The 26,105-nt window shown below is 34.5% G+C and overlaps 1 protein-coding gene and 2 long non-coding RNA genes across 3 annotated transcripts; 2 read left to right on the plus strand and 1 right to left on the minus strand.

Annotated features, from left to right (window-relative positions):
* Positions 1–10,018: 10,018 nt before the first annotated feature.
* Positions 10,019–11,125, minus strand: LOC127851445 (uncharacterized). The gene is made up of 3 exons (XR_008035769.1): positions 11,046–11,125; positions 10,777–10,831; positions 10,019–10,659 (listed from the first exon to the last, which is right to left on the minus strand). It is a non-coding gene; the product is annotated as an uncharacterized LOC127851445 (long non-coding RNA).
* Positions 11,126–14,068: 2,943 nt separating this feature from the next.
* Positions 14,069–17,580, plus strand: LOC127850721 (uncharacterized). The gene is made up of 3 exons (XR_008035429.1): positions 14,069–14,147; positions 16,681–16,750; positions 17,445–17,580. It is a non-coding gene; the product is annotated as an uncharacterized LOC127850721 (long non-coding RNA).
* A 181-nt stretch (positions 17,581–17,761) lies between these two features.
* LOC127851163 (myeloperoxidase-like) lies at positions 17,762–25,349 on the plus strand. Its single transcript, XM_052384781.1, has 12 exons — positions 17,762–17,774; positions 18,278–18,469; positions 19,489–19,543; positions 19,804–19,922; positions 22,013–22,120; positions 22,325–22,426; positions 22,541–22,715; positions 23,168–23,287; positions 23,568–23,753; positions 24,639–24,854; positions 24,988–25,157; positions 25,333–25,349. The coding sequence occupies exons 1-12, from the start codon at positions 17,762–17,764 to the stop codon at positions 25,347–25,349; spliced, it is 1,473 nt and encodes a 490-aa protein (XP_052240741.1).
* Positions 25,350–26,105: the final 756 nt, after the last annotated feature.

Here is a 26,105-nt window from a genome sequence, read left to right on the forward strand (position 1 = left end):
TGTCGGTACGTACAAAACAAATATACGTTAAACGCAATAATCCTTAGGGCATAATACAATTTGTAGTAAAACAATAACAGCTTAATGGATCTTTCCAACTTAAACAACTAGAAGGTTTTAAAGCCAATAAAGTGTTATCTCCTATAAATAGGATATCCCAGGGTGCCCCCATCTTACAATACGCCAGTCGCTTTCTGATCGGAAAACTGATGGTGACTGTAACTAGTATATCCTAATGGTAAATTTAAAACATTTAAGGATTTTATTGCTTTTTTACTGTTTTAACTTATATTCGTTTTTAGCGAACAACAGGTTATAGCCAATTTACAACCGGTTATAGGCAGTATATAGCCTCAGATGAAAACATAGGCGGGCATTGACTTCTTAATTCATTTCAATATATCGGTGTAAAGTACGATTTCATCGATGTTCCTCTACCGAGCTAAAACGCGGAAATGTCCTACATTGTACAAATTTAATTTTATTGATTTCATATTTTAATAATAATTGCTAGATCAATATAACATTTTTTCGGTGTGTAACGGCCGATAATTAATTAAAAACAAATGTCACAAATGTCACAAACGAGAAAAGCCTTATGCTGATAAAAAAAATGTAATGCATGTTCAATTGTATTATTCTATGATAACTAACGTGTAAACATCACGTATAATAATGTGAAAACAATCAAATTAACACATAATATAAAATAAATTACTATTTAAAGCAGTAATTAAGCCCCTCTTTAATGTCTTTCCAGTGGGCACTTTCATTCGAAAGTGAATAAATAAGTCCATTTTGTGCGTATTATAATTACAGTAAATCACATTTGTATGGTCATTATAGTTACACTGCTTCTGATTCAAGTGAAGCAGATATAGGCGATAAAAACAGACTACTTCACAGATGTTACTACCATAGAATGCATATGCAGTTGGTCTATAGTATATATTAATACGTGATATGCAAAATTCACATGCAAAAGCTATAAACTCCTTCATATAATACGTCAATGCCAGATGTATACTTTCACTACTCGAAACTTGTGCGCAATTATTGATGGAAACGCAAAATTGTAAAACCCTGGAGGATCCGGGTGTTCACATTTGAAATGGGCGTTGTGACGGTCATTTGACATATAGACTCTTTATTGTAACCTTTAAAATCCTTAGCTGAAGAAAATGCTTAAATTTAACAGGATTGCAAACATTGTATCATTTATACATATTTTCACAACTAAAAACATATCATGTAAAATGCTTCGATGAACACATATTGTCTGATATCGGAAAATCAGACCGTTTTGTTTGAAGTATGAGAGCGATTTCCGAAAAATGCTTCGATGAACACATATTGACTGTTATTGGACAATCAGACCGTTTTGTTTGAAGTATGAGAGCGATTTCCGAATGAACAGGCACGTCTGTACCACCTTAATTTAACGACTTCGTATGAATTCACTATGAAAACAGATGTTATGCTTAAATTGATAATTACTTAAACACTTTCGGGCGTTATTTCTAAATATAATTGCAAATACATACTGTGACTTGCGAGATGTACACACTTATTGGTGTTAAGGCGTCGTTAGTAATTAAATATTCGCCGTGCTTTGTGAAAAAGAGGTTTAATGCATGTTCGTTAAATGTCGTCCCATATTAGCCTGTGCAGTTTGCACAGGCCAATCAGGGACGGCTTTTTCCGCTTTTATGATATTTTTTCGTTTCAAGAAAGACTCTTCTTACCAAAAATCAAATTTAAACGGAAAGTGTCGTCCCTGATTAGCCTGTGCGGACTACACAGACTTATCTGAGACGACAATTTATGCACATTCATTAAACCCCATTTTCATAGAGCACGGCTCATATACTTTAAAAGTCTAATTCATCGCTACAATTGTTTGCCTGCATTACGTTGCCAATCAGTACATTTATGTGCGTGCTTTAAGAGATATATCCACTTCGATGTTTAAGCTGGTTAGTTTCAATTACATAAAGTCAGCTATTTCTTTAGTCAGTTGCTAAATTACATTTCACATAACATGTAAGATAGATAGAGAATACTAGGTCGGTGCCGAATAAAGCAAAGTTTATTTTGCGAGGCTTAGAAAATCTGAACCACGAGCCTTGGCGAGTGGTTCAGATTTTCGTGCCGAGCAAGATAAACTTTGCTTTATTCGGCACCGACCTAGTATTCGATTTATCCCATCAATTTTCTTGGTCGTAAATTATTTCTTTAAAATAGAATAGGAAAATCGAACTAAACGGAAAATCCCAAAGATATTTTAAGCAAACATTGTTTCATTATTTTAATCGTGTCGAGCCTAATACATAATTAAAAGATCAGTAACTAACCTGTTTTTCTGTTTATCATACCTCTACGTCACCGATTTTTAAGAAATAATGAATAAAAAGACACTAAACAACTGCATCTTTAGCGTGAAACAACATGCATTGTGTCGTATGACGTGTTAATAATGACGTCACGAGTACGCGCACTTAATATTTGTAAATAGTGTTTATTTGCTTTTTGAGTTGCATTATATGTGTTAAAAATATATTACATCTTACTATCAAATTGTTTGTTTTGTTGAATATGATTCGATTTTTTTACTAAAAATGATTACTTTATAGTTGATTCCGAGTAATATGAACATTCTTTGCCGCGCGTGACAGCTATATTTCAGCACTGCTGAAATAGAGGAAAATTTATTCCTCAGTGGTTTATTTCGACAATGCACGTCTGATGATGGGATAAATATCCATGGATTATGGTTTGAAGTTGTTTGAATAATTATGTGTTGCGTAATTGTGAATAAAATAAAACTGCCCTGTACCCAATTATGGGTGAATACGTATTGTCTACAGGTCGTTCAATCACAGTTTTGTTTCACGAGATACTCATTAGTTTTACTTGATCACGTGATTGATTTTTTTTTCGATTTAAATCAGTCTTGAATGTTTTAGGGCATGTTAGATCGCCTTTTGTCCGTCGTACGTCGTCAACATTTGCCTGGTTTGGTGACAGTGTTATTATATAATAATCAGTATCGACTACTGTGCTCTTATTTTCCAATGGCAACGAAAACTGTACTACAATGTTTCACGAGGAAGGGTGCGGAGGCGCACAATTCATACATTGTACCCGGGCGCCGAATACTGTCGCTACGCATATAGTATTAACATGTTAAATAATCCATCAAAAAGTTGAAATAAAAGAAGAAAACTAATATTTATTATACAAGTTGTAATACAAATAATAATGAAGATGATTAGTATTATAGTAATAATAATAAAAAAGGTAATAATAATAATAATACTTCTACTAATGCTACTGCTGCTGCTGATTAGGATTATAATAATAATAATAATAATAATAATAATAATAATAATAATAATAATAATAATAATAATAATAATAATTATTATTATTATTATTATTATTATTATTATTATTATTATAATACTGCTACTGCTGCTGCTTACGATAATGATAATAATAGTAATAAATACAATACTACTAATAATAACGATAATAATAATACTTTTACTAGTAATACTTCTGCTGCTGCTGCTTTTTTCTGCTGCTGCTGATGATGATAAATATACTACTACTACTACTACTACTACTACTACTACTACTACTACTACTACTACTACTACTACTACTACTACTACTACTACTACTACTACTACTACTACTACTACTACTACTTCTTCTACTACTACTACAACTACTACTACTACTAATACTACTACTACTACTACTACTACTACTACTACTACTACTTCTACTACTACTACTTCTACTACTACTACTACTACTACTACTACTACTACTACTACTACTACTACTACTACTACTACTACTACTACTACTACAACTAATACTAATACTACTACTACTACTACTACTAGTACTTCTACCACTACTACTACTACTACTTCTACTAATACTTCTTCTACTACTACAACTACTTATACTACTACTACTACTACTACTACTACTGCTACTGCTACTACTACTACTACTACTACTACTACTACTACTACTACTACTACTACTACTACTACTACTACTACTTCTTCTTCTACTACTACTACTACTACTACTACTACTACTACTTTTACTACTACTACTACTACTACTACTACTACTACTACTACTACTACTACTACTACTACTACTACTTTTACTACTACTACTACTACTACTACTTCTACTACTACTACTACTACTACTACTACTACTACTACTACTACTACTACTACTACTACTACTACTACTACTACTACTACTACTACTACTACTACTACTACTACTACTACTACTTTTACTACTACTACTACTACTACTACTACTACTACTACTACTACTACTACTACTACTAATACTACTACTACTACTACTACTACTACTGCTACTACTACTATTACTACTACTACAACTACTACTAATTCTACTGCTACTACTAGTAGTAGTACTACTACTACTACTGATATTAATAATAATAATAAAATTATAATAATAATAAATTAAATATTATTATAATTCTGCTGCTGCTGATGCCGCTGCTGATGATGATAAATATAATTATAATAATAATAATAATCATAATAATGTTCGAAGTACAAAATTGTACTTCGAGGTACAGTTTTTACCGACCCTTGAGTGTTAGCCAATCAGAAGACGCCTTACATATGTTGTTTTTAGAGATATTTGACATTAAACATTATTAGTATTATTATTTATACCAAATATAACTATCGACCGCTAACTCATAGATATTGTGCGTATTTATTGAACATTGTTATTATTATTATTATTATTATTATTATTATTATTTATACCAAATTATGCGACTATCGACCGCTTACTCATAGATATTGTGCGTATTTATTGACCTGACGTGGCGGAATTAACCTCTGATTTATGCAAATAATGATTATCACAAAACACGACCAAACCAGGGAGGTTGTTATACATTTTTAATCCCGTAATCGTTTGGTTACTGTTTGGTTACCGTTGGGAATTTCCTACACAGCAATGGGCTTGAATTTAAAAAAAGATAACCTTGAATCTTCTTCAAATTGTTATATAATCTATTTCAATGCATCAAATACTTGAAACTTCTTTTTTTTCAATTTTGATATTTTTATTTATTTTGTTCTCAATCAAAAAAGAGATTTTAAACATTTATTATGAATAAATCTGAAGGAAAAGCTGCTCAATAGACGAAATTGAACTTCGACGTACAAATATATACTTCGAAGTGTATTTCATATTTGTACTTCGAAGTACAATTTTTGTACTTCGACGTACATATTGTCAACATTTTAGATTGAACTACCATTGAAAACACCGACATATGTATGCGCTATTTTTGTGGGAGACTTGCTATGAACAGTTAAAGAATATCAAAGGCCAATGGCCTTAACGCAGAACGAACGAGTCAAAATAGAATATCAAAGGCCAATGGCCTTAACGCAGAACGAACGAGTCAAAATAGAATATCAAAGGTCAATGGCCTTAACGCAGAACGAACGAAACAAAATTGACACCATCTTTCAATACGCCAGTCGCTTTCTGATCGGAAAACTGATAGTGACTGTAACTAGTTTATCTTAATGGTAAATTTAAAACATTTAAGGATTTTATTGCTTTTTTACTGTTTTTACTTATATTCGTTTTGAGCGAACAACAGGTTCGATAGAAGCTCAGGAAAAGTATAAAACAAGATGCATTGGCTAAGCAAATTAAAGCTTCCGAGGGATTCACAAATCACAGGTGAGAACATTATTTCTGTTTAAGTATGTGCTTGCAAAACAATCCAATCGATATGTTTTTCTAGTTTAAAAATGATATAAGGGCAATTATAAATTGAACGCGAATATCGGGAATTTTAAACAACTTAGGTGTTCCCAAGGTTTGTGTCGCTTTTGTTGATTGTGTTACATTCTTTTGAATGAGCACGTTTTCCCAATGAAGGCTACACAATTAACGAGGTAGTACAACTCACAGAATACCATTGTCAGGCAGATTGTTATTAATTATAATTATTCATTCGATTAAAACATTAAAAAATATGGAACGACACAAACAAAATATGAACACGATTTAAAAGAGCTCATCGGAATACGAGCCGTATAATGCATTCTTAATATTCACATTTCGGCGTAATCTTGTCTTTGGATTTGAATTTCTCAATGTTGATTAAAGCGTGGATAAACATTTGCACAATACCCAACAAATATTTGAATAGTCGTTTTTTTCGCCGCTAAGTATGGAATTAATTAATGAATTAACATCATTTTGTTAATACGGGGATTGAATATAGTATAATATTTTATATCGGAAAACAAATCCACAATATATAATATATATGTATATATATATATATTGCTTCAATATTAATTAAATTATGTATGTTGGAATAAAATAAAATTAAGTTAAGTTATGACACACTATAAACATGTTAAAAAATCCATCTTAAATTTGAAATAAAAGAAAAAAAACTAATATTAATAAAACAAGTTGTAATTATAATGATGATGATGATGATTGTTAAAAATAACAATACTACTACCACTACTACTACTACTACTACTACTACTACTATTACTACTACTACTACTACTACTACTTCTACTACTGCTGATGCTGCTGACGATGATGCTGATAGTTATAGTGATGATAATAATAATAATAATAATAATAATAATAATAATAATAATAATAATAATAATAATAATAATACTTTTACCACTGATTCTTCTTCTGCTGCTGCTCCTGCTGCTGCTGCTGATGATGATACATATAATAATAATAATGTTTGATGATGATGATTATTATTATTATTATTTTGATTATTAATCATTATTATGATGATTTTTATTATTATTATAATTATTATTATTATCATTATTATAAATATACGAATAAGGGTAAATTCAAAATAACTCCATAATTATACTATTAATGATGACTCTTTTATTACAAATGTTATCGTTTTTCACCAGCTATAACGCGCGTAACCATGTGTATTGTTGGTCGCAATTGCGACCTATGGTTGATATTGAAGTATACTTTCAAATGGATTTTCTTTTATTTAAAAAGGCCAACTAGAACACTTGTATGGTATTCAATTTTAAAGGTATGGAAGACGAAAATCATTTAAATGCTTTTATCCACATCCGTAAAAAACTACAACATATACTTATTATCATACACTATACTATGAAGATAAGTACGAACACGTTTTCCTCATAAAATCAATAGCTTTTATTTTTTATTTGAAAAGCGGCCATACAGCAGCGCTCAGAAAAAAAAAATTATTAAGCAAGGGCTTTAAGTGAGTTCTATATATTCATTTATTTTTGGGCTGAAAGTTAATCAAAGTCATAGAAATATCAACATTAAATATGGATTGTAATGTATTAACACGTTCATTCTCCATCGATCATGCAGACATAAATGAAACAATGTCACACACCAGCGCAGTCACACAAACGCACGCGCAAATCACCTCATACGACTGTATATTTTTTAAATCGATTGTTTTTGTGATGTTTTAACGTTTTCCATTTTTTGTTCTGATATAATTCAACGGAAGTTTTTTTCAGAGGTATACTACTTTCCGTAAAAGTGTAATTTGTTAACGGGGTTCCTCGCTGGAGGCCGAACATCTAACCAGGGGAGGGGGTTAGTTCATTTTATTTTAAATAAGTTATAATTTCTTTGCAGAAATAAAAACTATGTTGAGATATGTATTGCGCTTGACCAGATACTTTGTTCTATGTTATAATTCATGATAAATAGTTAAGTAAAGCAACAAATCAGACACACAGTATGCTTAACGGAGACGTATTTTCTTTAAAAAAAAACATCTGCCTCGTGCATTGTTGTGATGCAAGAAAAAAAAAAGACGACTGGTCCCATTCCCTGATCAAATGAAATATATGAGACACCAATTATTGAACACGTGTCTGGTTATGGATGTTGGTATATTATTGAATGTTTGTAATTGATATCTTTCATTTTTCTATAAATTGATGTTTGGGCTTATTTGTGATTGCACTTGGCTTTTATTGTAATTATTGTCATGTTATTATTTTAACGAAGTTTATAAGTATAAAGTTAACTTTAAACAAGTTCAATAGAATATAATGTGCATGTTAATTCACTGCCAATGGCATTATGCTTATAGAGAATACTAAATATTTATACGCTTATTAAACGACACTTAGACTACATAAACCAGAAGCATTTTCGGTTTGAGTTTTGGTGCCGAGAAAGTAAACTTATCTGTTTTTATAAATTACCCGAAATGGTGTTAATACCGTCATTTACCCAGTTTTATTTTCGAAAGTAAACGCGTGTTCAGTTTATAAACACAGTTGAATACACAGTACGGAGTTCTAACTTGATAATGCGAATATGATGATGAGAAACAACATGTGTGCTTAGTTTTTGAGGTAAACATTCAACTTATAGATACAGAATAAAACATCTGACATTGAAAGTATATATCATGATTGATTCGTTTTCTTCTACTAATTGTAGATTTGCAACTCGATAAACAATAGGTGCGTTTAAATATATATTATACACAGAGATTACTATAAACATCAGAAGAGAAGTTATAACATACTGGAGAGTTTTATTGTTAATTTTCCTAACTGTTACTTTATTATTAAGTCTTCATCGAACTACACATTCATTTAACAAGGTAATATGGAGTTATGTTTCACAAGAAACCTTTCTATATATATTTTATGAACCGAAAAGATGCTCGTCAAAATTTATAGTTTTATAATTCGAAGCTTGATCCAACTACTCCGAACTTACTGGAAACCCGAAGCTAAGTGTATTATGTATTGTTTACAACAATAAAAGCTTGCTTATACACCCTTTTCACGTAGTTGTAGGTAGTTACAGTTGCTGTATACGAGGTAAACTTAAAAAAACAATAACAACAACAAAAGCAAAAGAGTGAAGCCTCTTGATAGCATTGATTCGAGAAAGTAAGAAATCCCTTCTAAAGCCTTCTTTATATTTTCTACTCTGTCCTAAAATAAACCAATTGAAAAAACAACTTAAACGTCTCACTACACTTTTTCTCCTCAACGTGTTGAAAACTCCCTACAAAGTTATACTGTTACTTATAATGCTTTTCACTGTTCAAATACATTTTAAATATGGCGCTCAAATACGCACGCCATCATCAACCATTCGGATTACTAATGTGTCATTTTTGTGGATGATATTTTCATCAATATTATAAGTAAACAATATTTTAGCATAATACACACAGTCTTTTATTCGCGCTATGCATTGTGGCATCTTCAACTTATCTGTGTATTTCGGCAATTTCGTTGAAAAAAAATCAATATTGAAGTAATGGTTTTTGACAGTTTATCTCTGTTGAGGGTTCATATTTCAACGGGACATATAGCATGAATTCCATTTTATTTGTATTTTATCATGTAACCGTTTTCTACGGCAAATATTCATTAAACGTTTGTATTACATGAATCCATCTGTTGTAACGTTCCATAGTTTATTAACATCAACATGTAAATTTGAAATATAAACGTGCGTAACTATGTAAAGGAAGCTTTATCTGTACGAAATACTATTTTAAATACCACAACTTGAAATAACAGCTTGATATAGTTCTGTTGAAAGAAGTGTTTCTATCACTTGGCAGTTTCCGATAGTATTTGAATTATTATTATATATACCAAAGAAAATAAAAATAAATAGTTTTGTCCTTACTGCCTTTAAAATTATTATGTTTCTCCTGTTTAAAATCGTTATTGTTCCTTGGTTCAAGGGGGCAATTGTACCGATTTTCAAAAAAAGGAGATATTACTAACCCAGCAAATTATAGGGGAATCACTCCCATAAATATAGTTGCACACTTTTTTCTCTTGCTCTTCGAAATAGGATCGATAAATGGTGCGAAAATAATCAGACATTTAACACGGCTCAGTATGGATTCAGAACAAATCGTAGCACGACTGACTGTGTTTTTATACTTCATTCATTATACAAATAACACTTAAAAACCCGTTTCAGACTTTCATCGCATACCCTTGAGATTGAAACTGGTAGATATAACAATATAGACAGGTTAAACATGATATGTATACTTTGTATGCAAAATGTTTTTGAATCGGAATACCACTTTTTATTATGTTGTACTGCCTATTAAGATCTGAAAAAAGATTAGAACATTTCATCGAACTGGCCAAATATTACAAAATTCAAATACATTATGTCTGAAAAGAGAGAAAGTAAAGTACGAAATACAGCAAAATTAATATACAATGCTATGAAACTTAGAAAAAACAAGTTAGAATCCTAGTTGTATTTTGTCCTCACCTTGTTAACCTATTGAATGTTTGGAACTGTAAATGAACTATTGTACATTGTATATATTCCTATTTCTGTTTTCTCTCTTTTTTACTTTTTTTTAATATTATTTTGTTTCTGTAAAACAGAACTGTTAGCTACGAATAATTTGTCAACGTAGATGCTATAGATGTCTAGAAACACTGTCCTCGTTGCTCGCCAGAAGTTATATCTATGCTGTATTCACTGATCCCTCTCCCCTCTAACGCACATGTACATAGTTCATCCTTTGACATACCGCAACTGGAAACAGACATTGAAAAACACCTTTAGGCTTTACAATTATCACACACCTTAAAAATTACTAAACAATCAGATAAATGATACAGAATCTCAAATACAGCAGTACTAAACGCTAACCTTTGGTCTGATCATCCATACGCGACGAACAGGAGCAAGCACCATCAAGCATCTCCTGAAAACATAAAACACGAAATAAATAAAAACAATAAACAAAATCGATTAAATCATAAATGTTAATCATTCATGACCCAAATCAGAGGAAAATATATCCATTTCAAAGCAAAAGAAATGCTTCCACTTATTGCACTAAACAAGCCGACATAATGGCAGACAGAAATTCATAAAATCTTACAAAATCAACGCAAATGAAAACGCTACACACTTACCCGATATTGATCCCGTTATACTTATTTGTCCTCTTAACGTCCATCCCAACACCAAACACCACGCCGCTTGCTAATTTAAGAGCTGATTGATTGATTGTATTATTGTATGGCTAAACCGGTAAAGACTTAAAGGCTTCACTCCACTAATTGATAGCTGAAGAAAACAACTGTAAACAATGACTGTCCAAAGATCCCTTAGCAAAATTACAATTTCTGTGTATCTTAACGACCTCCATGTTAGTCGAATTGTAAATGATGTTTCGCTCTATATATGTTGATGCCACCTGTAATATGTTATATATATTATAATATCAAGAAAGAATATTTAATAAGAAATCATATTTAATGTAATTTATCTTTTTATTGCATTATTACTCGCCTCGTTTATACATCTACGTACTTTATTGCTCATATTGAACATGATTATCCGTTCTACCTTCTATATGTGTTGACGCTACTCGAAAGGTTTATTTGTTAAGTTCTTTGTTCATTGTATACGTTCCATTTTTATTTTTTTCTTCAATTAACTAATTTATTATTTAATTTTTTTTCCTCTTATTTTTTCCCGTTAAGTTTTGCTTCCATTGTCCTTTGTTAGCTCCTAATTTTCGTTTTCGCATTAGGCGCTAATTCCAGAGGAAACATAACTCATTAGATAATATGTATGCATTGACTTCTAGGATGTTCTTTGTACATTGTATACGTTCCATTTTATTTTATTGTTTTATTTATTTCTTTAATTAATTAATTAATTTTATTTTCATTTTTTACTTCTCTATTTTTTCCCGTTAAGTTTTGCTTCTATTGTCCTTTGTTAGCTCCTAATTTTCGTTTTCGCATTAGGTGCTAATTTCAAAGGAAACATAACTCATTAGGTAATATTATATGCATTGACTTCTAGGAAATACCTATTCTTTCGATTTTGTATGTCAGCGATTTCAAAGGAGGCACACCCATTAAAATAACTTAACACGCAACGCTATTTATAGTAAATGATAAAGTTTTTAAAAGATTGAAATATAGACTTTCGACAATGAACACTTTAATTATATTCTACAATATCAAAACGTTTTGCGATTAGTATTTAAGTGATACACTAAGGTGGTCACATTGTGTTGCGGATATTTTCCCGTCGACTGAGTAAAACACCTCGTAGAGTAAAGTGGATGTAAAGCTGCTTCTTATTACAAATACTCTGTTTTTCCCTTTTATCTGTTAAATATGCTCTACAACTTATTACACTTGCTCTGTATTAACCCAATGCTATGATTGTGATTATTGTATTGTACGCTTGAATGTTGTATTGTTGTATGTCTTGGCCATAGTTACATTCAAATAGATTGTGAATGGCCAAAGGCAAATATGCCGATTCGCTAATAAATGATGATGATGATGATGTTCTCTGTTCTTATTTTGTTTAGAAATCTCATTGAATTTGGTTCTAAAATTTAATTTAACCTACTAACATATAAACATAGTAATATTGATTTGGTTACCTACTGCAGTATACTGACTCTTAACATTGCTTTATTTATAAGTATATGCATTAAAGACGATGAACTTATGTATAAGTCTTAATAAACTGTCTGTTCTGTTCAGTTCTGTTCATATTGCACAAATTTAAACTTTACCGTTGTCTTGTATGAAGTATTTAAATGAGTCCGCCAGTATGGCACTGCTAGTAATACGAATTGGTAAAGCATTGCTTTCGCTAATTATGATGTTTGGCTTTATGAAGATAGTTGTTTATAAATAGTGCCTAAACTGCATTTTTATTCATACATTGTATGTCATATAGTTTACTGTTCAATTGTAATAGCCAAATGCACTTACCTTCATCTTGACTTTACTCGACCGATCGCTAGCTGACTTTATTGTCGACGGATGTGCTTTGATTGTAAACTTGCTTTTTTATCCCCACGCTTTTTGAAAAGCGTGGGGATATTGTGGTTATCTCCGCCGTCTGTCCGTCCGTCCGTCTGCCCGTCCGTCCGCCCGTCCTGGCCACTATTATCTCCTACACTATTAGCACTAGAGTCTTGAAACTTACACACATGGTAGCTATGAGCATATGTGCGACGGTGCACTATTCGGAATTTTTATCTGACATCTGGGTCAAAAGTTATGGGGGTTGGGGTGGGGCCGGGTCAGAGATGTTCACTTATTTTTATGCCCCTGGTATGGTGCATTGGCCATAACTTTTGCAATATTGAAGATAGCTACTTGATATTTGGCATGCATGTGTATCTCATGGAGCTGCACATGTTGTGTGGTTAAAATCTTAAGGCCAAGGTCATCCTTCAAGGTCAAAGGTCAAAAAAAAATCCAAGGGAATTAATAAGTTTTAAAGGGATGTAAGTAAATTACCTGCCAAATGGTATAAAAAAATTAATGAATCAAAGCGGCGCAGGAGGGGTCATTGTATTTGTTCATCCTTCAAGGTCAAAGTTAAAAAAACAAATCCTAGGAAAGTAACAAGCTTTAAAGGGAGGTAAGTAATGAACCTGCCAAATGATGATTTTTTTTAATAAATCAAAGCGGCGCAGGAGGGGGCATTGTGTTTCTGACTAACACATCTCTTGTTTTATGTTATTTTACATTTACTTCTTCATTTCTACACCGATTCACGTCCAATAGATACTGGACATCTCTTATGACAATACGGCCAATCTCAACTCTGCATGGCCCAATTACAAACCCTGGGGTGCCCCCTGGGTCAAACATGCGGCGTGGGAATACGCGTCGGCCTCTGCCGCGACATTTCTAGTTCAAAATTGATTTGGTCTGATATTCCAAAATTCTATTCATCCACACACCTAAATAAATACACGATTTTTGGGGTTATACGTTTAATCTTTTATATCTTTTAAGAATCTGTTTAAGTTCTTTAAGTATAAATACTATTTGCAAGAAATATATGTACCGCAATTCTGTAAAACTGATATTTTATTAATTATAATTAATCGCGATGATGACCAAATTAACATCCCATTACAGCTGTGCGTCCTTGTGTTTAATTTCAGATGCGACGAACGTTAGCTATTGCGGTAATCCTTGCGATTGCAGCTCTTGTGAAGTGCAAACCGAAGGAGGCAAAGCGTGGTAAGAATACTAGGAGGCTAATTTCGCATATTAATTTTCAGAAAATAGCATGAAAATGTTATTTTTACAAGACATGGGCTGATCTTCTTAGAGACAAGTGCATGTCAAAACAGTTCTAATTTTAATAACATCAAATCATGTCAGAATAAAAATGATTATCGCTTTGTCATTATTTTCCCCTACCGGTGAAACAGGAAGGGACTTATGGTTTGCGCTCTATGTGTCCGTGAGTCTTTGAGTCTGTCACACTTTTCTGGATCCTGCGATAACTTTTAAAGTTCTTCATATTTTTTCATGAAACTTGAAACATGGACAGATGGCAATATGAAGATTATGCACGTCATTTCATTTTGTTCCAACATCAAGAATTCTGGTTGCTATGGCAAGAAATAGACTAGAAATATTGCTGAAAATGGTGGATCCTGCGATAACTTTAAAAGTTCTTCAAAGGTTTTCACGAAACTTGAAAAATGGATAGATGGGAATATGGAGAATATGCACGTCATTTCATTGTGTTCCTACGTCGAGAATTCTGGTTGCTATGGCAACAAATAGACGAGAAATATTGCTGAAAATGGTGGAGTTTCACCGGTAGGAGACTTATATTGCTTGGCAATAGTATTGTTTATTATTTATTTGTCCAATAAATAGCATTTTTAAATTTGACAAACCAAGTAATAATGATGCGATAAAAACTCAAATAAATGACCTTTTAAATTAATTATTTCGTTCTACATCTTATTTCACTTATAAGTGCACTCCATAATGAAGTTATAGTAACAAATTAAGTTTATAGCAATAACTAAATGGTCTTTTTTCGGGTTAGAAAAACTGGTGATTTTCAATTTACGATGTTTTTCAAAAATACACATACATTTCATTTCAAAAAGCGAAATAACCGTCTTGATGACGGTAAATGATTTATTTATTGGTTCAGTGATGGACAATCACTCGAATTCGTTAAAATAGTAAGCGTTTGTATTGCGTTTTCCTCGATAGTTAGGAAAATACATGTGCATCTAATACAGCGTTTATAATTCGTTGGAATAACTACCGCAAGCGTGGCGCAGTAGTAGCGCGCCAGTTTTAGCTTCTAGAGGTCCTGAGTTTTAATCACAGAATTGTCAATAATTTTATTCTACTTTTTATGTCAATAATTGTATTCTACTTTTTAAATTCTTACTATTGATATAAGTTAAGACTTAAATAAACATTACTTTTTTTTGAGAAATATTTTGTTTTTTAATTTAAAAAAAATACGAAAATCTGTGAACATGTCCCTTTAAAAAATATGAAAAATACATCGCTGTGAAGGTTTGAGATTGTCCTATCATGATCTAAATTAATGAAACATCGGTTCATATTAAGAATTATTGGATAACTCGTCGCTTGATTGCTTGAGTGCTCTAACTACCATTTAACCTTTATTTTCTCACTTATTTATGCACGTATGTGGACAAAAATATATCGGAGTGTTTATCAGCAAACGGAGAATATGAATATTATTAAATATTGACTTTAATAAATTACATGTTAAATTATATGTTAATGTTATTTGCAATTTTAGGTATGGAGATATGGCAATTAATATGTGTGGCAATTGCTAGGCTAATCTGAGCGTGTTTCTACTTTGCTCTTAGTCCCGGAGATGGTGCAGTACAGCATTCACCTGTTTGTAAAAATGTGGGAGATAGAGCAAAATGGAATCGAAAATCTTCTTCTGTGACGACTGAATCTTGAATCCGATTACGTCATATTAAAGATCTCGTTCTCACGAACACAGCGATATAAAAAAACTCATTTTTGAAAAAAATGAAAATAGAGCACTATAGCAATAAAGCGACGAACAGTTAAGTCCGTAGTGCGTACTAAATTGTGCCTAGTATATATGCAAATTATGCCGAAACTGACAAAGAAAACTGAATAATTGTATATGAACATGTATTCTCTTTTGAAAAGTCGCACAAGATTATGTATAAGCTTTGTTCATTTCATCAGTTGATGTATATACTTTTTGAATAATGATATTATTTTTAGTAAAAATCCAATTCATTTTTTAGCCGTCTTATATATGATACAATACTCAGGGATAAATTCCATCGATGCCGAATTAATTTTGTAGTTACACGTATATACAGGCTTTGTGTAGGTACATGTATGTATAAACGAAAGAGAATTATTAATTTGGCAAATATCCGGGTGGGTTTTGTTGTTAGCGAAGTACTAGCAATCTTTTCGTTATCGGCTTTAATTTTGCCTTTATGCATTTCAGTGAAGTAAACAAAATGCTAGTTTTGGTACAATTAACAAATTAATGCAATAAATAATATAAAATTTAACATTCCTCGTCCATTTTCATATACGTTTATAAGTTACAGATTGAAAAACATATCAATTTTGACATTCATATCGTTATCACTGGCTTTAAGACGCTCGTGGTTTAATGCCCATGTTTAAGAACTTAAAATCGTTCATTGGCCGATACAAAACTCGCCATTTAATATTCTTTTTTAAATATTCTATACTACTCTAGATACTCGGACTGCCAGTAGAAAGTTCATGTCGGGACCGCGTTCCCACAAGGTGACTGATCCTACGAAGCTGTAAGTACGCGCTTACGTCCGCTAAACGTAGCAATAATACGTCCAAAATTGAGCCTTATTCTGGGAAAACAGGGCTGAATGCATGTGCGTACACTTTCGTACCAAATTATCCCGTGCAGTCCGTACAGGCAAATCAGGGATCTCATTTTCCACCTACAATTGATTTTAATTTGGAAGAGACTGGGACGACACTTTTCGCGCATGCATTAAACCCACTTTTCACAGAATGAACTTCATTTAGGCTTTAATCACACTTTCCAATAAGTGGCTCTCTGTGTTTCTATAGTTTTGATTGAAATAACGTTGGTATTTATTTTGGTGTGTATAGAAGAACTTCAGTTTATAGTATCACGGTTCCGTTATCGTTTCCGCACAGAATCAGTATTACAAACACATGTATATAAATTATATATTATAATGTGTTAAAAATTGTAATTATATACAGGCTTTATCGATCTGTGGACTAGCCTAATATTCTTTATGTATTAAATATTTCGTCCTATAGTCAAAGATCTCGTCCATAGTGTCTATAGTGCTAGATCTGTAATACAACGTCCCCATCTTTGTACTCTATATCTCCTTTGTGAAAAATATCAGCCTTAAAGGCCTAAAGTGCATTATAACACTAGTGCTGCAGTAATGTTCATAATAAGTTTATTAACCCTTTAAGTTTCCTCTTACCTCTTTTCTCAAGAGCGGGTGAAGATCCGTTCTGCGACCTCAAGGTGGACTGCAGCGGCGCTTCAAACAGAAATTTCGTGGACGGTAAAGAGTACCGGACTCAGAGTGGACAGTGCAATAACCTCGACAACTACAAGTGGGGTATGGCCGGAGTTCAGCATAAACGACTGTTTGAAAATGCATACGACGATGGTAGGTACTTAAAAAGTAATCTTTAATTGGCTTTGTAAGGTCCAGTTTTCGTATGTTTAAGCTTAACGATGGTATAATATGACATAGACATCATTTACCGCTTTTGAATGAAGCCATTTTCACTATCGGAACTGAAATATGTATACCACAAGTAAGCACACACATTATGTTCGCAATCATATGGTGAATCTTAAGTAAGACATTGGGAACTCGAAATGATAATTTAGACATATGAAAAGGTTAAACAACTATGCTTTGTACAACATATTGCCCTTTTATTGAATAAAATTGGGATTTTCTTACATCATATCATAGTGTGATTGGTTTTCTTAAGTGTTCATAATAAAGTGAGTATATTGTGTTGTGTTGAGTAGAACTCAAAACTAGTAAAAGCCCTTTCAAGATTTATTTGTCACCTATTATAAATTTGTTTGTTTCTGTAAAAATATCATTACCGATTGCCTATAGATTCTAGAATTTTTAAAAAGAGGAAGGCTTTTACACATACATATTCTATGTATGAATGCTTAAAAACTGATACACAAAGATTATGCTCATGTCAGAAACGGAATTTAAGCAAACATTTTTTTTCATATACAATATACTTCCGCGAGTTGTAAGTCTCTATAAAAACGCGTTGTTGAAATCCTTTAGGCAAATGGAATCCTAGGAGAAAAAGTGTCACCGGAACCAATAATGAAATAGTCCTACTTCCGGGCACCCGCAACATCAGCAACGCCGTGCACGCCACCGACTCAGACAAGCCTCTTAACAAAGAGTCCCTATCCGACGCTTTCTTCTACTTCATGCAGTTCATTACCCATGACGTCACCAAAACACCTGAGGGTACGTCATGGATAGATCATACTGTAAATGTGTATCGTTGACTTCGTTTGTTTGCTGCTGACCATGCTGACCTTTTCAATATAAAATTTGAGAAATGGAACTGATATCCAAACGGTTTAAACATAATTCTCTCCACTGCTTCAGCACATTCTGATTGTGTATAAAGATAAATAAATGGGGAAAGCCCTAGTTTATGCAATCAAGATTGCAAATCTTTCAAATCGAATAGCTTTTCTGACGACAAAACATACTGGTAACCTACTCTCAACGTTCATTAAAACGACTTGTCCAATCGATATGTTTAAGTTAGTACTTCATTATGTAAAAACAATGATATGAGCATATTAGATATCGTAGGTAAGGAACAGTGACATCATAAACTTTTCTTTATAGGAGATCATAAAACGAATGATGACTGCTGCGACAGCACCAAGTGAGTACAAGTAATATAAAACAGTTAAGACACCATAAAATTGATAAGTTGCGTTTAATGCATTAATTAAAATGTTTAATTAAACTTGCCTTCTTTAATGACTCTCAGACTCACGACCACAGATTTACTTAATTTTTTACCTTTGCAGCAAAATTGTATGTCATTAAAATCGAAATACTAGTATTGTTGCTGAATTGAGACGATAAAAATGGACTCGCATGTCATGAGATACAACCATTTTGTGGGTACTCTAGTTCCGGCAATTTTGTAAACAACAACGCTTCTTGTAATTTCTATGGATACATATGCACATAGTCAGCCTCGTAGATAGTCATGAGGATTTGTACCGTCACTGATCTGGTTGTTGATCACATGACTGATAATAAGGTTGGTCAAATGACTGCTAATTATTTCTTGTCACCAGGCTGTTATTGTTGTTGGTTGCATGACTTGCAGTGTCGCGGCTTGTAAAGGTTACGTGGTTCAGATCTGGTCTTCTGGCTGGTTATAAGATCTGAGCACCTGAATGGACATGATGTATTGTAAGTTTGCTGCTCCTTGTCTTGGTCACGTGGTTGGTCATAAGGTCTGGCCAAGTTGCGTGTCCCTAGGTTTGGTCATGTGGCTGGTCGTGAGATCTGGTAACTTGGCAAGATATCAGGTACGGTAACTTGGAAGATTATGGGGCCTGAGCACATAACTGGGCTTGAGGTATGGCAAGTTAGCTGGTCATTAGGTCTTGTTACTTGGCAGATCCTGAAGCGCTCACTGGACCTTCCATGGAGTTTGGCGTTTTACCGATCATCTGACCCACTCATGAGTTTTATTTATCTTTATCAAGTCTTGTGGCAGGTCTATTTCGTTGAAATATGGGTTGTTCACAAGAATGCATCTAACACAGGCGTATCAAGAGTCCGTTCTGCCTGGCAGTCAACGTGGAAGAGACTGACGACTTTTTCTCGTCACTCGGAGACTGCTTCGATGTCCATAGATCCTTCACGGTGCTAGACTGTAACGACAGTAGGTGTTTTTTTTCACATGGGATTCTTTACATGACATTTAAGACGCGCCATTTCATTTCATTGAGTTGTCAATATTGTCTTATGTTGTATGCTGTTTATCCGTTTTTTATAATTATCCCCACGCTTTTAATTGTGGTTATCTCCGCCGTCTGTCCGTCCTGGCCACTATCTTCTCCTACACTATTAACACTAGAAACTTGAAACTTACAGACATTGTATCTAAGAGCATATGTGCGACGGTGCAATATTTGGAATTTTTATCTGACCCCTGGGTCAAAAGTTATGGGAAAATCGGTAAAATGTTATGGGTAAAATCTCTGACCCGGCTCCATCCCAACCCCCATAACCTTTGATCCAGGGGTCAGATCAAAATTCCAAATAGTGCACCGTCGCACATATGCTCATAGCTTCCATGTGTTTTAGTTTCACGGTTCTAGTGCTAATAGTGTAGGAGATAGTGGCCGATGGGGGTTGGGATTTTTCGTACCATAATTTTTTTTCGTACTCAAACTGTTTCGTACCCAAGATTTTTTTCGTTTCCAAATTTTGTTCGTACCCAATTTGTTTTTCGTACCCAAATTTTGCTGTATCAATTTTTTTTTTCGTACCCACGTTTTTTGTCGTACCCAAATTATTTTTGGCATACTGTTTTCGTACCCAAAATGTTTTTACCCAATTTTTCTTTCGTACCCAAAATTTTCGTACCCACATACTCAATTGTGGTGATGTAGATAAACTTAAATTGTCGCTTTTATATCCATCCTCTTCGAAAGCATCGTCACACCAGTACTGCCAGTACTTTGATTCTTATTTGTCATTGATTATCCCTACGCTCCGAATTGGAGCGGGGGGATTATGTGGTTATCTCCGCCGTCTGTCCGTCCGTCCTGGCCACTATCTCCTTTAACACTATTAGCACTAGAACCTTAGAACTTACACACATAGTAGCTATAAGCATAAGTGCGACAGTGCACTATTTGGAATTTTGATTTGACCCCTGGGTCAAAAGTTATGGGGGTTGAATGAGGCCGGGTCAGAGATTTTCACTCATTTTACCTTCTTCATTTCTACACCGATTTACATCAAATTGATACTGAACATCTCTTATGACAATACGGTCAATCTCAACTATGCATTGCCCCATAACCAACCCTGGGGCGCCCTGCCCACATAGACCACGCCCACACAAAATTTTGTTTGAACATAACTTCTTCATTTGTTCACCAATTGACTTGAAATTAATACTGAATATATATTATGGCAACACGGTCTATCTCGACCATCCATGTCCACATTATCCACCCCGGGGCCCCGCCCACATAGGCCACATCCACCCAAAATTGCCTTTTACTATAACTTCTTCATTTCTACACCGATTCACTTCTAATTGATACTAAACTTCTCTTATGACAATACGGCCAATCCCAATTATACATAGCCACATTACCAACCCTGGGGCGCCCCGCCCACATAGACCACGCCCACACAAAATTTTGTTTTAACATAACTTCTTCATTTATAAACCAATTGACTTGAAATTAATACTGAACATCTCTTATGACAACACGGTTTATCTAGACCATCCATGTCCACATTACCCACCCCGGGGCCCCACCAACATAGGCCTTGCCCACCCAAAATTGCCTTTTAATATAACATCTATGAGGCGTGGGGATACGTGTCGGCCTCTGCCGCGCCATTTCTAGTTATTTTAATCATTTCATGGCAGTCATTTCACAAATTTTCAAGCTTAGTCGATTTGAGCGGTTAGCTACTAAACGAATGTTTACAATCCTTTGACGACCGTCTTAAATCAGAGGAAAATGGAAAATGTCCGTAGAAAGCTTGACATAGATTTATAGCTGAAACCAACAAAGTTTGTCTGGTACTCGACAGTTGGCTGTCGGATTAACAATGCTGTAAAATCTGAGTCATACTAGCTCTAAAAGAAATTCAATAAAATTATATAAATGGTAATAAAAGACAGTTTTTTTATAAACTGTCTATTGTGTTTTATCATTTATCTATATATTAACTTTAATATAAATTTGTTAAAATGCTGAATAATAATACATGCATATATCATAGCGTCTGGTTTCCGAAACCAAATCAACGACATCACGGCGTATATAGATGGAAGTATGTTGTATGGATCGAGTGGTGCTGAACTCAACGAGTTGCGTTCTTTCATTGCCGGTAAGAAGGCGCGATTTGCGCTTGAACATTTAATTGTATATTTTAAAATTTGCAAAGGAGGGCAATTTGATATTCTCAAGAGGATCAATAAAGTGTTTCTTCCTTTGATACTCAGACACAAGTTAAGTTGCTCTATACAAGCACAAAAATTAAAACGTTCATATGAACGCGCTACATTGGTACATTCTATTGCTTTTTGTGAAGGTTTCCTTAAGAATTCCACAGCCAATTTAATGCCGGAAGGTGTGGGCACAGAAGATATGGAATGCGACAACGTCGAAGACCCCGCCCTCTGCTTCCTCGCAGGTACGTAAAAACTTACCTAAACTTCAGTTTGATGATAATGTCTTGTGGAAAATACATAAATAACAAGTAACGTGACTTTTTCGCATGCAATCAAAGCCTTTTTGTTCTATTCAGGTGACACTCGCGCGAACGTGCACCCTGGACTGACTACGTTTCATACCGTGTTCATGCGCGAACACAACCGCGTGGCGGCCTACCTGGGGGAACTAAACGCCGCCTGGAACGACGACAGGATCTTCCAGGAGACCAGACGCATCGTGGCGGCGGAGCTGCAGCACATCACATTCAAGTATTGTTAAACCTATTTATTTTAGCTTTATTGCATCGAACGTCTATAAAAGGTTTATTGAGACGCTATCGAGTGCGTTTCCTGGGTAGCAACTTTAACTTGTCACTAACGGGAGATCTAAAGAATCCTCTCACAATGTGGATCGAAACCGTGACCTCCTGGTCTCTATGCGGACACATCAACTACGCCACGTTCAACTAAGCGGAAATCGGTTGCCTTTAGATTCTATTGTTTAGAACTCGCAAAGAATCGTCGAGTTAATTTAATCTGTTTCATAAAATCTTTTTGCGTTTGACCACACGTGCATGATTATGTTGTAGGCATTATACATATTTCTCGTATAAAATACAAAAGCTTGGTTTGCGACCGCCTATTCCAGTTTACATAATGGTAATATGCATTCAGTAAATTCTCGGAAAGCATTGTTTCCGTGCATGTGTTGCTTGTTACAGTGAGATGTTGCCCAAGGTACTTGACAGCAGTTACGTGTCCAAGTACGGCCTGTCTGCTTTCTATAGTTACAATAAATCAGTGGACGCCAGCGTCATTCAGGAATTCAACTTCGGCTTCAGGTATGAACACAATATCGCAAGCGACTTAGTTGACGCAATCATGAGTTGCCATACTTTAATTTCGGTTGTCTAGTAGCGTTTTGTTTTACAATGTGAAATGATTCAGCAAGAATTAATGTCATATTGCAACAGCATGTATTTTACGAGTATACTAACTATTCTATTGCTTGGGTTACTTTAAAACAGCAACGTTACTGTTATTAAATATGTTGTTAAATGCCCAAAAAATAATTTTAGTGTTTTTTTTCGCTTTTACGCGAAACACGGGTTATACTTTCAGATTCCATAATCTGATGCCCGCGGTGTTACACTTGGCCGAGTTGGTTGGCTCGAGTGTTGAGAACATGGCCACGCTCGAGCAGGAAAATGTGTTCCAGCATCCTGGATTACTCGTCAAGGACAACTACCGCGGCGTAGATCAGGTTTTACTGGGAATCGTCGCCAACGGATGCCCTTTCATCAATGGGTATTGCAACTACGTTGATCAGCCTCGAAATCTGTGTTTACTTTTTAAGCGTCGCATGATAAATGTTAGCTGTATTCAATATTAGCTTATGATGTATTGATTAAATAATTATTTTGCTAAAAATCATGTTTACTGCAAAAAGTAGCTATCTAGTTCAGTAGAGGGTGTTTTGCTTAGTATTTTGTATCAGGTCATTTTTTAATTTATGTGCGCAGCTAAAATAGGGATAATTCAAAACTTCACTGTATGCGATGTGTTTTTATGTCCCCCAGTCTATACTGGGGGACATATTGTTTTTGCCCTGTCTGTGTGTTGGTTTGTTGGTTTGTTTGTTGGCTTTAACATTTGCCATAACTTTTGCAATATTGCAGATAGTAACTTCATATTTGGCTTGCATGTGTATCTCATGGAGCTGCACATTTTGAGTGGTACAAAATCAAGGTCAATGTTATCCTTCAAGGTCAAAGGTCAAATATATGAGTCAAAATCGCTCATTTAATATACACTATAATTTCGTTTGGCAATATCTAAGATAGTAACTTCATATTTGGCATGCATGTGTATCTCATGGAGTTGCACATTTTGAGTGGTGAAAGGTCAAGGTCATCCTTCAAGGTCAAAGGTCAAATGTATGGGTCAAAATCGCTCATTTAATATACACTATAACTTTGTTACAACTTCTCATATGCATGGAGCTGCACATTTTGAGTGGTGAAAGGTCAAGGTCATCCTTCAAGGTCAAACGTCAAATATATGGGGGGACATAGTGTTTCACAAACACATCTTGTTTTATTTATCGATTTGGAAGACGAAATGTTATTTAATCATGATATTAAGGTTTTGTGTATGGTTTTGACAACATAGCTGTTAATATAAATGTTTCAGACTGATGAATGATGCCAGCCGGAACTTCCTGTTTCTTGAGGAGAACGGCGATAGCTATGACCTCGCATCTGTTAACATCGAGCGCGGCCGCGATTGGGGAACGCCTGCGTACTACCTCTACCGTCAGCTGTGCGGAGGGGTCACAATCTCCGTATGGACGGACCTGGCGAGCACGCACTCCGCTGACGTAATCGCCGACTTACAGATCGTCTATGCGTAAGGTTTACTAAACGGGTATTTTCCATAACAAAATTCGTAAGTATTTTTAGTTTCGCTATTAACCTTAAATGCGTACCTGCTTTATAATGCACATTAAAATATTTATCTAACTTTATACATGTACTTCAAGTTCCCCAAAGGACGTTGATCTATGGACGGGCCTCGTGACCGAGACTGCGGTAGGCACCTCCATTGCCGGCCCCACAATGTCCTGTCTCATCGCTACGCAGTTCGCCAACCTGCGCAACGGGGACCGTTTCTGGTACGAGACGAGCAACGCCGATCTTAAATTTACAACCGGTAAGGCAGTCGGTAGCATATGCCTATGTCTAGTATCACATAATCTTTATATTTTCTGTATTTTCCTATTTAATGCGGTCATATTTACTGTTATTTTGTCCTTCATTTTCATACATACAAAGTTAAAACTGGTATAACGTCCTTTTGTATATTCTCATTTTTCGTGTGTACGTAGTAAACATGTATAAATAAAAATGGAAGTAGGTAAGACTATTCGCTTGGGTTCGATATGGGCAAATGCTTTGTATTAGAAAAAGTTAATGTTAATGTCTTAAAACTATATTATTGACACAAAAACGCATTTTTAAGAATACACAATATCTTATAATGTGTGTGACTTACCTTTGAATCACGATGCATTTACCACAAAACGTCGCCATTTCTGACGTCGGTTGTGCCCCATGTTGCAGATCAGCTGAGTGAGCTTAAGAAGGTTACCCTGGCTCGAGTCCTGTGTGACAATCTGGACGTGGCCACCATGCGAAAGGATGTGTTTTCCATCTCCGACTCGTGGTCAGTATACAGAGGCTTCGTACAAGTCTCGTGTTTTAAAGTATATGAACTGCGCTCTGGGAAATCGGGACTATATGAAAGTGCGAACAGAGTTTCCCAGATAAGCCTAAGCAGTCCGCACATGCTAATCCGAAACGACACTTTCCGCCTAGACTGTATTTCCACGTAGAAGATAACAATAAGCGAAGAATTCAATAAAGGCGGAATGTGGCGTCCCTGATTAGCTTTGAGAACTGCACATGCTAATCTGGGACGATACTTAACGCACATGTTCAATAGTCCATTCTCTGACATTTAACGCAATAATAAAAACGTTCAGTCGCGGGATGTGGCATGTATCCCAATCCAGATTCATGCAGGTGTCTGAGAAAGGCACTGTTGTCCTTCCAGCAAAATATTTCTGCTTTGTGTATGACTTATTGCCTCATAATTATT

This window comes from Dreissena polymorpha, chromosome 11, assembly GCF_020536995.1.
Source record: "Dreissena polymorpha isolate Duluth1 chromosome 11, UMN_Dpol_1.0, whole genome shotgun sequence".
NCBI lineage: Eukaryota > Metazoa > Mollusca > Bivalvia > Myida > Dreissenidae > Dreissena > Dreissena polymorpha.